Consider the following 13,484-nt stretch of genomic DNA (forward strand, 5'->3'; position numbering starts at 1 on the left):
GTAAAAGAAGCAATTGCGCGTGCATTTGTAAATTTTTGCAGTCAATCTTTCAGTAGTGAAAGTAATGAAAATCTGAATAAATTGTTGGAATATTAAATGAACATTTTATTTTCATCATGTTTTAATGAATCTGCTTTGAAAAAAAATCAAACCATTGCCCTTGAGAAAAATAGTTAGGTTACCCCCAAACTACTTCCTTTTTAAGGGGGGCTTGGGGGGGATACATTTTGATCTACATGAGGCCACAGCCATGTTGCTGCTCCATTTTTTTTGTGGTTGCCTGGCTACTCTCCAACCAGCAAGCAACCCCCTCTCCATCTCTACATAATCCCCCCCATCCCCGAGAGTGCTGTTATCAGCAACATGCAGCCCCCCGATCCTGGCAGTTCATTCTCAGGCTAATGTGTCTTCCTGCTGGGGGAGGGGGGTCATTGAGGAAAAAGCATTGGGCTCCAATCTTGGGAGTGTCACGGTGCTTGCTTAAAATGATTAAGAAACATCAAAAGGACACACTAGCTAACAGTAGCTTTGTCCGACTACCGTTACCCCATTTCCAAGCGGCCTTCCTGCCTGCCTATCATTTATTAAATGTGGCAGCCGTGGCCATGTGACTGGCCACCACCCAATCATAAATGATGCACAAGATGGACTAGCTGGCTGTTGCCGGGCGGATTAACCCTGGCAAACCCTGGAGAAAAGAAACCAATCAGTGTACCTGACAAGATGGAGGGGGTTCTTTTTTTTAAGTGCAATGATGAAATGGTGCTTAATTGACTTCACGTTGGACTGACCTCCGATTGGGAGTGCTCGGCAACATCTATTTTAGTGAAGACATTTCACGGCAGACAGGTTACCAAGGCAACCCATCTGTTTTGTTGGGAGAATTGTGACATTTACGTCCAATGCTGTCCACAATCGTCGTTAAAATGTTCTGAAGCTAATTTCATAGCAACACCGCTTTCTCGCTGGATTGTCAGCTTTGTGGCAACCATGTACTTTTGGATCGAAACCAAATCTTGTATATAACCAATCAGTGCATATGCTTAGGTAGAGAGGCAGAGCCGGAGTGTTGTTTACACTTTAGTAATGATGTCACAAAGTCTGAACAAAGGCAATTGCAATGTAGAAAAAAGACAACGGCTACGAAATGAAGATGGTGGCCATGGTTACATTTCAAAGTAAAAAAAAAAAAATCAAACAAGGCAATGTTATGAAACATGTTTTCACAAATAAACACGTATGTTTCATTCAATCTTTTGTATTGTGATGACATCATGGAGAAACATCATCTAATGTTTTGTCCAGGCAGAGTTGGCCGCTTTCCGCGGTTGGTTTTCCTGATGTAACGCCGAGCGGACGTTGACGTCGGCATTGAACACTTGACACATCCTCACCTTATAAGACGCCATGACTGAAGTTCCAGTGAAAGCGTCGATGGGAAGTTCATTAACACCTGACTCGTTGGCACCCACAATAAATAATGTGTAAACAATAATTTAAATAAAGAAAATCAATAAATACCGTCGTGTGTGTGTGATTTCAGTAAGTAGATCTGGCCCAACAGCCAACTCACTAGCGTTTTCAGTCTGTTGAATTCATTAATTAGACATGATCCATCAGCAAAAGCTAGCATTACAGTCTGTTGAATTCAGGAATTAGACCTCAGCTAAATTTTCATTCTGCTGATTGCAGGCATAAGGCCTGATCCAACAGCATGAATGATCATTTTCAGGCTTAAAATATCAGTAATTACACATGACCCAACATCACTAAGTTTCATTCTCAGCCTGTATACTTCAGTAATTAGAACTGTCCCTACCGTATTTATTAACATTTTCAGTCTGTTGCTTCCTCCCACACAAATACACACACACACACACACACACACACACACACACACACACACACACACACACACACACACACACACACACACACACACACACACACACACACACACACACACACACACACACACACACACACACACACACACACACACACACACAAGCACACAAGCGCACACAAACACACACACACAAACACAGACACACACACACACAGTCACACACACACAAACAAACATACACACACACACAGTGGCGTTGGTCCAGTAGTGGCTTTCCTTCCTTCCTGGTGAAGAGCCAATCCGGATCTTCCCCTCAATGCCAAGTGTAAATGTCATTTTTTTTGTCTCTTTGATTCTACTTTACAAGGTCTTAGAATTGAGTGAATTTCCGCTTCGATCTTTGATCTCGGCTTTGGTCCGAGTCAGTTCTGGTATTGGTTCTGGTCTTTACATGGCACTGCTCGCTGGGTACAGTATTGGCATCATGGCGTCCTGAAAGGGGGAGGGGAGGGCAGCGATGGAATGTTCTGAGAGTGGTACAGTTCAAACTGGTCAGGGGTAGAGGGCCGTAAACACTGTAGAGTTTTCCCTGCCAATTGGTCGTAGCGTAGCTGACCAGTGAAGGACGGGTTAGGGTGGGGGGGAAACACAGCTGTGGTCGGTCAGCAGGCGTTGCGCGATTGGACGTTGACTTTCTTGTTGCTCGTTTTGCCGGTGGTCTGGTTATTTACACGGCGTCTGAGGGTCCTTTGTAGCCCTATCTAGCTGTCGAAGCTATTTTCACAATTGGGTCCCAGCCCGTTGCTTGGTAAATAAATAGCAAATTGATTGATTGACTGGTGCAGTTTGGAAAAAAAATGAAAATGCTGATCCCGTTCCCCCAGTTAGCAGGCGTCTTTGTTTTTTTCTCCTCAGCTCCCCGACATCAGGTTGATGGCTTGTTCCAGTTTGTGGCGCAGTTTGTGTTTGCGGCAGTAGGCGTCACGGTCCAGCGCCGTCAGAACCTGCATCGTTGTCATTGGTCAGTTTATGAAGTACTCCCAGATCCGATAAGTAATAATATTGATTCATTCATCAGGTTTTGTATTTTTTTTAATATTCCTTCAAGGTAACTAGTAACTCACCTCTTCTTTGTACTTGTTGATGTAGAAGTAAAGCTCACTGAGCGCGCTCAATGTATTAAACTCAGTGCCATGGAGACGCGACTGCTCCACCAAGTAGGCATCCATGTCTTGGTCGCTAATGCTAGGCATTTTTGCGATGTCTCTGTAGTACCTGCAAAAAAATGTTGTTTAAACCCTTAGCCTCTCTTGGAAGATACTGCTAGTACATCTCCCTCTATGTTCACTAACAAGTCCACATAGCTTCTGCGACTACCGATTAGGGAAGTACAGTAATCCCTCGATTATCGCGTCTTCACTTATCGCAAAATCACTTATCGCGAATTCACTGCGATTTTTTTTAGACAACCTTTTTTATTTCTAAACCAAAGCCACTTTTGACACTAGGACTCAGCACTGAAGAAAAAAAGTTAAGCTAATAGGGGTGACCGGACTTCGCAATTTTTCAATTATCGCTGCTTTCCTGATGTTCCACCATTAAAATCAATAATTTTAATTTTTTAATCAATTTTTTCTGTGTTTTTAATTCAAAAATCATTTTGTAAAAACTAAAAATATATACACAAAAAAAAGCTAAAATAAACATTGTTTTAGATCTATAAAAACTGAATATTCAGGTCTTTTAATCCAGTTCTTTTAATCCATTTATTAAAAAAAATCTAAATATTATATCTAAAATGGTCCAGCCCACGAGAAATCAAGTTGACGTTTAAGCGGCCCGCGAACCAACCCGAGTCTGACACCCATGGTCAATATTAACCGCGGTATTCGAGGGACTACTGTAGTAGGAATTTGGGACAGTAGCAACTATTTGAACTGAGACTTTTAAGTTGACTATGAGGTTATAGATAAGCTAGATAATATGTTAGCTACCTCTCCACCCAGCTCTTGTAGTTCGGAATGTCTTTAGCGTAGAGCAATTTGTTAGACGGGGAGTCTTTTCCAAGTCGATGTTCCGATGTGGAGCAAGAGTCCATGAAGGTCTGAGCCACGACTGACAGGCATGCATCAGTGATGCTACTTTTGTGAATGTCGAAAACAAATTGTGGATTCTTGATGACGTTGACCCAAAACCTGAGAGGAAGACTAAAAAAAGACGACCAAAAAACAGTCTCAACTGTAATAAACAAAATGTAAAATACTTGTACATAAAGTGGTATAAGACAAATCCATATAAACACACAAAGACAGTACACATGGCCTCCTACCAGTTGCTCTTCCAGGTGTGTCGCACGTCCGGGTCACTGATCTGTCGCTTGTCGGCCTGCTCGTCCAGAAAGTCGAACATGTATTTGATAGCCAGCGGCAAAGCGGACCCACGGTGAGCAGTGCTGAAGACCGTCTCGAAAAGGTCATCCACAAACTTCTGTAATGTGCCCTGATGTTGAGAGAAGCAAAAAGAATACTTAGAATCAATTGGAACGACGAGCTGAAATCGGAGGAGTTTTCTTGACACCTTTGTTGCTAGCAGGCGTGTCAGGTAGATTTCTGAAACCATTTTACTGCCCCGATCTCCTTCGCGCTGGTCGCTGTGCTCGTGGTTCTTAACGAGGTGCCACAGTTTTGTTCCTGAAGCAAATAGGAAGTCTGTATTATCACCAGACCAATGGCTGAGTCACTAGCACTATGATACATAGCTATTTGTGTGTTTGCTCAATGCTAGCTAAGTAAAATGTCAACTACCTGTCTCTTGGTCTGGCGTGATCATGGGCGCTCTGGACCTCAGACTGTCGGGACTACTGGACGTGCGCAGTAACGATTCTACAGAGAGGCAGTTAGTTGTGTATGAGTGTGTGTGTCCACGTGCTGACATATTTAGATAGTTAGCTAAGACAATCCTGTGTGTTTGCATACCATATCTGCTGAGCGATCTGGTGAAGGTGAAACTGTTGGCAATGTTGTAAGCAGAAACCTGCTTCTGGACCAATGCCACAACCGAGCCGTCTGTTACCTGACAATGCATTGGTGTTGCTGTGAGACCATGCGTCACTTTTGGGTCTCACGTCGCATGACGAACCCGATGACGTACCTGATAGTGAGCGAGTGTATTGAGTCGCTTCCAGTCGCTCTCAATCTTTGTGGTCACGTCTTCGTCCTGCAGGATTATCCTGGTAAGCCGACCTTGACGCCATTCTGATAACACACGTGCCCCAAAACAGCCATTTTAGTCAAGATGTTGGTAATGGGGAAACGCACGTTGTGTCGCAATTGCAATGAATAACTTCACAATAGGGATGAAGTGTGATAAATAGAGTAAATGAATCAATGAAGCACAAAGAGGGTGCTGTCACGCGACTAGAGTGAATAGTTTTGTAATTTCAATTAAAGTGAATAGATATTAATCAAATCAAACCCTAACCCTATAAATAACGTTCATCCTTTTTAAATCTAAGCCCATCATATTTGTACTTTCGATAAATTGTATTGTAATTGGAGTGAATGTGCAAAAAGTCAGAGTTAATCGTATCATAGTTGGACCAAAGCTCATTAGAATTGGATAACTGTACAATACAGTAGGTTAGACAGCACACGCCCATTTTGAGCGTCTTCATTGATTTGAGAAGCGTCATTGTACCGAGATCCATGTCGTCAGCTTGCTGTCGCTGTGAGAAGGGGATCCCCTTATAGACGGCGTCCAGCAATTTGTCTTTGACCTGCGTCACTGTGTCGCAATTCAACACCTTAACCGGCACCTCGGTACCCGCCTCGCCCTCCGGAGGGATGCACATCATCGTCTAAAGGGGAAGAAGACGTGCTCAGCCGAGGTTTGTCTGCGTGAGTGTGCGAGCATATGCGGGCATGCATGTTACCAGCTGCTTGTAGTCAATCTGCTGTCTGATGAGTTTGTCTTCACTAAGAGAGTAACGCGCTTCGCCTGTAATGGCATCAATGGGCCCTTTCTCCATCTGCTGCTTGATGGCGCAGTACAGCATGAACAGAGGCTCGCCAGCACATTCCTGATGGCACGACAATAAAGTACATTTTAGCTTATACTGCCAAGTTACCTGCCCACTACGGACTTATATCAAAAGTACATTGTATCATAATAAAATTTCCAGCGATCCTTCCTCCCATCAGCTGTCAGGCTCTTTAACAAAACAAATGGCTGAATGTTAAGACCCTATGTATATATTTATATCTATGTGTATGTAAGTATATGTATGTATATGTATGTATGTATATGTATGTATATGTATGTATGTGTATGTATATGTATGTAGATGTATGTATATGTATGCATATGTATGTATATGTATGTATATGTATGTATATGAATGTATATGTATGTATATGCATGTATATGTATGTATATGTATGTATAAGTATGTATAAGTATGTATATGTATGTGTTTGTATGTATATATATATATATATATATATATATATATATATATATATATATATATATATATATATATATATATATATATATATATATATATATATATATATATATATATATATATATATATATATACACACACACACACACATATATATATATATATATATATATATATATATATATATATATATATATATATATATATATATATATATATATATATATATATATATATATATATATATATATATATATATATATATATATATATATATATATATATATATATATATTTTTTTTTTTGGGTATACTATATAACACACTAAACTCCCCTCACCCAGATGGACATGAACACGTTAATCACCTTGAGGAAGCGATAGAGGAGGAAGGTGAACCAGTTGGTCAGCATCTTCTCTGCCACGGACTCAGTTCTGCAACACATAATTCAAAGATGCTGGGGGAGCCCGCACGAAGGGTAGAGGCGGTGGCGAATGGTTGCACGCGGACCTCCTCAGTAAGAGCTTAGGGTGGTTCCGGTTCTCCAGATTCTTCTCGATCAGGTCGGCCAGCAATTGCTTGAGGACCACTGTGGCGTACTCCATGCGGCCCTGGTGCAAACCACAGCTATTAGCATAACGATCATGGCATTGGGCCACGCTCAAGCACTAAAAGTTCAGCAACGTTGCACTATCCTTCCATACTACATAAAGCAAGATGTAAATGTCCTGAATGTACTTTTTGGTATACTGGTTCTAACTGTTATAGAATCTGAAATTTTGGAATGTTGGCTTAAAAAAATGCCTAAAAGTTTAAGGTTTTATGAGGCGTGGGTAAGACTGATTGGAATCAATTTCAATGGACAATTTAATTTCAAGTCATGTACATTTAATTTGCCCTTCAGGAAGCAGAGTGTTGTTGGCCATTATTTAGCAACAAAGCAACAGTACCTGCAGCGCAGCCATCAGCAGCGAAGCCACGTTCCCGCGGTCCCGCATGGAGAATGACCTCTGAGCCTCCAGCGTGTGGATGAATGTCAACAGGAACATTTTGTTGTTTAGAAGCTGACTGAAAAGTCGGAGGGCTTTCTCCACATTCGCCGGTGACTGAAATACATGCAGGCGTACGTATTTCTGACTGTATTTTCCCAATGTATAATGCAATGTAAGTTAGACATACATCCAGCTCCTTAAGTACGGGATGTTCTTCTATTCCTGGGAACATAACCCTCATGGTGTAAGTGCGATATTCCAGGAAGGGAATCTTCACTCCATCCATGTCATTGGTTAATTCCTGAATGTCGGTTTGGAGCTCGGCAAAGGCTGTCCAATAGAAAATACCTGTGTTAGTTCAACGCATACATAAACAAGTGTGTTGGGCGTAGCTGGGTGTGCAAACCTTCTTTGCATTCGAGGGCCACCCTGCTTTCCAAGTTATCCATCTGCAGTTGGAGTCGCTTCAGCGTGCGGTCCGCGTCCCGCGTCTTCCGCTTGTAGGCGATCAGCACAACGATGATGGCGACCAGTAACACGCCGCCGCCCGCGCCGATGCCGATGATGGCGGGCAGCGTCAAGGCACTGTCTGAATAAATGTGAAGCGTTCCAGGGGAGAACTCCAGACCACCAACCAGGATCTATAGAGGGAATGCAGTTGGAAGAAAAGGCTTACTATACCACCAAAAATGCACGAGAATGGTCAACAGCAACAATGCCATTTGTGTAGAAACTAAGGACTAAAAAGTTGACATTGCAAATGCTCTGGAATTAAACGAACAATTAAAATTGGCTATGAGAGACTTGAAGATTAAACGGTTTGACGGTCGGCTTACTAAAACGCGCTGCTCTCCAGTCAGCTCTGGCGAATCACAAAGCAGCTGATGTTCCGAAACCGTCAACGAGCACGGAGACTCGCCAATCAGAACGGTGTAGTTCAGACGGCTGTTGCCGGGGGCAGGAGGGACTAGGTTCTTCCCCTGTGGATAAAAGCAGTTAACAAAAATCTTGTTCCAAGTCCAGGCTTCCTGTGTGGACAGTTCTTTGAGTACCTTGAGGATGATGGGGGACCCTGGCTTGACCTCCAGGATTCCAGAATTTCCCAGGGGGTCGAAGGTTGGATTGGGGTAGTGCGTGAAAGGAGTAGCGTTAAGCACCAGCAAAGAAGAAACCTGAGTGCCGTCAAGCAAAAAATCAGGAAGACTGATTTACTCGTGGGAAGTTGAACATAAAATATAGGAGGCATGTTTGTGACATGCTGGCCAACATATTTTGAGGTTCATCACCTGATCCAAGATGAATCCAAACTCCTCAGCATGCAGCGCCACGTCTGGGGGGTTGGGTTTGTCATAGACCAGGCCGGGAGCCAAACAGGTCATGACGCTATCGTTGACTGCAGTGCAGAACTGAGAACGATATCATTGAAAGGTGTCATTGTAACAATCTGGACCTTGTAAAAATATTGTGCCATAACACATAGTCCTAGCGCGAGAGGAAAACATCCCAAAAACATGCACTACAATCCAAGTTCTACACAGGTGTGATTGTAAGTGTGAAAGGTTATTTGTCTTTGTGTCTACCTTTGTGAGGATAAGCGTTACAGAGAATGGATGAATTTTAAAGGGTGACACAATAGGCAATGAATGTGACAACAGCAGAGCCATTCCCATACTGTGTTAAAAGCATGTGACTTTCTGACAATGTAATATCATAAATCAGTAATATGTAATGCAATAATCATGTGGCATCAAGGCAATGTAACATGAGAATCGTGTAACATTAATGACACAGTTAATACTAAGTGATGTCATAACAAAACCATGCAAGGCTGTTAAGACTGCGGTGTCATGACCATGCAAGATCATAACAATGTTACATAGTATGACCAAGTTAGCAGGCTTACATTGTTGGTCTCCACGCCACCATATTTGGCTCTGATTTTGGGTTCTTGGATTGTGAGGAGGTTGGTTCCTGTCACTGTGATCACTGTACTTCCACTACACACAAAGGGAGTTTCAGATGTCTGTATTGTGATTGGTGGAGAATGAAAAAGGGCAGAGGCCTACTTGAGAATGGACCAACTGGGTTCAATGGCAGTGATGGTAGGATCCTCTGTGTATGTGTATTTGATCTCTGAGCTGGTCACTTCCGCCTTGTCGATCATCAGGCGAATGAGGGCAGGCCCGATTCCAAACGGTGAGGCAGGGGTGATACAGACCACCTCACGGTTAATGCGTCTGGACGAGTATGAGAAGAATTTTCCACTTTGACTACTACTGCTACAGATGTGTCATTGACTTAGGTGTTTTTCCACTCACTTGACAAACAGACACTCGTCTTTGTCGATGAAGACTGACACACTGCTGCCAGCGTCCAAGTTCCGACCCGCTACTGTCAGTCTAGTTCCTCCAGAAACTGGACCTCTCTCTGGACGAACGTTGATCAAACTGGGACTCTGAATTTATGAGGAAAAGCACATTGTAAGTCTTCTTAGGACTGAGCATGACCAGCCAGAAGATAAATGTAAGTTCGCATGAAGTCTTACCACGAACGCATAGGCTTGTGTGGACATGGTGCGGTACTCAGCACTACACACGCCAATACACAATTCTACTGCACCGCCTGGAGAGTGAGGCAGTAACGCTTCTGCCATGTCACATACCACTCTGTAAGAGTACACACACCCAAGAAGACACACAATTACACTACAACCAAGTCTACTTGTTTGTATTATTTTGAAATCCTTTGTAGTCATGTCACAATGACACTAAAATTTCATGTCATTTAGTGACTAAATGCACGTCAGTCGACTGTGTGATACGTAAATGTCACCTTGTTAGCACATTCCAAGGATTTATTTCCACTGACCTTTCCGCGCTGATGTACAATGAGGGGACGGGATTACAGCGAACACCGGCCACTTGCACATGCGTGATCTCCTTCACCTGCAGGCCTAAGTTCTCCCCCTCGATGGTTACGCGTGTCCCCCCTTCACGAGGCCCTGTCAGCGGGGCAATCTGAGGAACACGGTTAGTCAATCAAGGAGTTGAAACAGTGTCGTGGGCGGTTCTGATGCAGCCCGTGGCCGTTCCCACCTTGTTGATTCGCGGATGGCTGCAACGCAGGTTGTGGCGTCCGTGGTGCATCCAGCTGTGTTCTGGTGCCGAGCAGTGTTGACGCAGTACGCACTTCCTGCTTTCGGCGCACCATCCACACTGAAAGGCGGTTGGTGCTTTCAGGCATTGGCCACAGCTAGAGCGCTGAGCCTCACACTTGTACAGCAAGGCTAGGTATGTGACGCCACATGAGGAGGAGACAAATTGTTCACAAGACACCATTTTTTTAATATGTTGTCCTCCATGAATGCGGGCAAGTTACAGCAAAACAATGAATTGATGTCGATAAGCCAACACCAACCTCCAAAGTCAACTAAACATGAGTCAGGAAAATATTTATATCAGATCACGCTACCTTTCATGGACACGGGCTTGTCGATAAAGAAGTCTCCGTCCCAGACAATGTTGAAGTCCACAGGAAGGTCAGCTGCCTCTGTGCCCTCGTACCAGTACTGTGACAAAACAAGGAAATGTCAATACGACCAGACAGCTGATTTTAGGGCATTTCATCTCATTTTCTGAACCGCTTTATCCTCATTAGGGTTGCTAGGGGTGCTGGAGCCAATCCCAGCTGTCTCCGGGCCAGAGGAGGTGGACAACACCCTGAATCGTTGGCCAGGCGATCTCAAGGAGACAAAGGACAACCATGCACTCACAATTTAGAGTGGCCAATCAGTTTTTTTTTTTGCAATGTGGGAGGAAACCGGAGTACCCGGAGGAAACCCACGCAGGCCCGTGGAGAACACGTAAACTCCACACAGAAGGACATGACCTGGATTTGAACCCAAAACCCCACAGCTGTAAGGCCACCCAATTTTAGGGCACATATGTGAAAAACCAAACATTTCCACTTACATTGATTGACTGGCAGTAACATAACACGTTTTTCTGAAGGTCAGGAGGAAAAAACTACGCAAGCAACATAAATCTCTACAAAGGAAGGCCACACACAATCGATTCAAATCCAGACATCTTTCTCTATGATGTAGCAGATAGGTGAACCAGTGTTTCACCATACAGTAGAAACTCCAAAGCCTTGGAAATAAAATGATATGGAGTGTAGTACATTTTGTTTCACATGCAACTTTTGTAACGTGCACCTTGCTAGATCTCATCAAACGCTTAGGTCTGAATTCCACTTGCTTTTGTTGTTTTTCTGGTTCGATAGAGCTGCTTCCATTTGTGCCCATCTGTATGCAACAATTCTCTGTTTGTGCATCTAATGTTTCCATTTCCATTAAAATGATCCAGCTGAGCCCACCCGGCAACCTGAGCACGCAAGTACACACAGATGCACATTTATGCACACACACTCAGACTCCCATGACACTAGTTATTAGCGACCAAGAGATGAGATACCTGTAATCAGAAAGGGCTTGTGGACCCTGTTGACATGTGTTACAAAATAAATCAACAGTAGAACTGAAGCACAATGAACCTCTCTATTACTCTTTGCAAAATCTGCAGAATTAACACTTCAATTGGAGATTAATTTACCTGTATATATGCTGAGGGAAGAAGAAAAATATCATGTTTTTCCCCCAGAGAACAACAAGCCCGTGATTCAAATAAACAACTTGAAAAGCGAATGTCAGTGCATGTTAAAAAAACGCTCAAGTTCCTCTTGAATTAATACATTTGCTGCCACTGACATCGACACATTGAATTCATTTGAACTGAGAGGGTTGAGGGACCTCAATCTAGCTGTTGATTGGACATCTGTAGCCGTCAATGGCACTGACACAATAATTATCCTGCCATTTAGAATGGATTGAAAACCTATTGCTGTCAACGGCAATGGATGAGTTCACCATTTAACAACCCTCTAAATCCACACGCATGCACACACGGTTTGTAGCGTTTTAATGGAACAAGGACAAAAGAAGGTCACTGTGTTAAGAAGTCGTCTCAGTCAGAGGCGAAGCAAGCGTAGCAAGACTGTGGGGGATGTGGAACGCTAAAGTGTAACATTTTCAGTTAGTGGGGTCTGTAGTGGGCGGCGGGGGGAAAAATATTGATGGCTCGACACAACTCAAATCTTGGTATAATTCTTTTGACCTTTCAAAAATTGCCACAATTTGTCTCTCTTGCTTTGCTCCAATGTGCTGAGGCTTTTTTAATGTCTTTATGACCATCTTTGAAATATATATATATATATATATATATATATATATATATATATATATATATATATATATATATATATATATATATATATATATATATACATACATATATATACATAAATACATACATATATATACATAAATACATACATATATATATACATACATATATATATACATACATATATATGTTTGAATAATAGGACTTGGGCGGGCCAAGCATCCTGGGTAGCGTAGTCTTACCGATGTGTTCTGACACTGGATGCAGGATGAGTTGAAGCGGACCGCTGGAATGCGTTGGACTTTGCCCTGGATGTGGAATACGCACTCGTAGTTCTTCTGGCCCGACTGAGGTTGCGGGAGGTTGCGGGCTCGCAAGGTGATTGGACGGACCAGACCGGCTGGCACAAGGATGTCAGATGTCGGGAGGATCTGAGGACAGCCCTGGGTACAAGAAGTCAAGGTATCACTGAGATGGCGCTACTTTTTGCCAATGGGATTCAGAATCCAGCAAAACATAGATAAAAGGTGCTCTTAAATTAGTTTTGAGATACTATGCAGCAATCCCTTGATTATCACGGCTTCAATACATCGCAGTTTTTTGTTAATTTAATAAATTCAATACAATGTAAAAATCCATGCTGAAACTCAAAAGTTGAAGCCACTCCCCTGTCCTCCGCTTGCTACAGCTTTAGGGGTGACCTAATTTGCAGTTTTTCGTTTATCGCAGCCATGTCTGCTCTACATTAACCGTAATAATCGAGGGATTACTGTATTAATTTAGGTTATTTTTTGTTATAGCTTTCATCTCTAGTCTGAGCAACTTGAAATTTCGGTTGCAGGTGTTTACCTTGTTAAGTGCCAAATTGAAAAAGGTCTTAGGTTTGCAATGGCAGGTGGTGCTCACAAACGCAGACACATGAGCAAACACTCGCTA

The 13,484-nt window shown here is 42.8% G+C and overlaps 1 protein-coding gene across 1 annotated transcript in view; it reads right to left on the minus strand.

The window, feature by feature from the left end:
- Positions 1 to 1,067: 1,067 nt before the first annotated feature.
- plxna3 (plexin A3) overlaps positions 1,068 to 13,484 on the minus strand; it is a 38,399-nt gene continuing 25,982 nt past the window's right edge. Inside the window, exons 13-38 of the mRNA XM_077727972.1 lie at positions 12,791 to 12,991; positions 10,777 to 10,873; positions 10,401 to 10,591; positions 10,174 to 10,322; positions 9,851 to 9,971; positions 9,624 to 9,760; positions 9,372 to 9,542; positions 9,209 to 9,302; positions 8,592 to 8,711; positions 8,358 to 8,477; positions 8,142 to 8,285; positions 7,712 to 7,946; positions 7,493 to 7,635; positions 7,264 to 7,419; positions 6,824 to 6,924; positions 6,681 to 6,747; positions 5,781 to 5,927; positions 5,546 to 5,705; positions 5,000 to 5,103; positions 4,825 to 4,921; positions 4,654 to 4,731; positions 4,427 to 4,539; positions 4,179 to 4,348; positions 3,844 to 4,056; positions 2,974 to 3,124; positions 1,068 to 2,853 (exon numbers count right to left, since the gene is read on the minus strand). Coding sequence (XP_077584098.1) covers positions 2,761 to 2,853; positions 2,974 to 3,124; positions 3,844 to 4,056; positions 4,179 to 4,348; positions 4,427 to 4,539; positions 4,654 to 4,731; positions 4,825 to 4,921; positions 5,000 to 5,103; positions 5,546 to 5,705; positions 5,781 to 5,927; positions 6,681 to 6,747; positions 6,824 to 6,924; positions 7,264 to 7,419; positions 7,493 to 7,635; positions 7,712 to 7,946; positions 8,142 to 8,285; positions 8,358 to 8,477; positions 8,592 to 8,711; positions 9,209 to 9,302; positions 9,372 to 9,542; positions 9,624 to 9,760; positions 9,851 to 9,971; positions 10,174 to 10,322; positions 10,401 to 10,591; positions 10,777 to 10,873; positions 12,791 to 12,991 — 3,573 coding nt within the window. The 3' untranslated portion in view covers positions 1,068 to 2,760. The remainder of the gene's footprint in view (positions 2,854 to 2,973; positions 3,125 to 3,843; positions 4,057 to 4,178; positions 4,349 to 4,426; positions 4,540 to 4,653; positions 4,732 to 4,824; positions 4,922 to 4,999; positions 5,104 to 5,545; positions 5,706 to 5,780; positions 5,928 to 6,680; positions 6,748 to 6,823; positions 6,925 to 7,263; positions 7,420 to 7,492; positions 7,636 to 7,711; positions 7,947 to 8,141; positions 8,286 to 8,357; positions 8,478 to 8,591; positions 8,712 to 9,208; positions 9,303 to 9,371; positions 9,543 to 9,623; positions 9,761 to 9,850; positions 9,972 to 10,173; positions 10,323 to 10,400; positions 10,592 to 10,776; positions 10,874 to 12,790; positions 12,992 to 13,484) is intronic.

This window comes from Stigmatopora nigra, chromosome 1 (assembly GCF_051989575.1).
Source record: "Stigmatopora nigra isolate UIUO_SnigA chromosome 1, RoL_Snig_1.1, whole genome shotgun sequence".
In the NCBI taxonomy this organism is placed as follows: Eukaryota; Metazoa; Chordata; class Actinopteri; order Syngnathiformes; family Syngnathidae; genus Stigmatopora; species Stigmatopora nigra.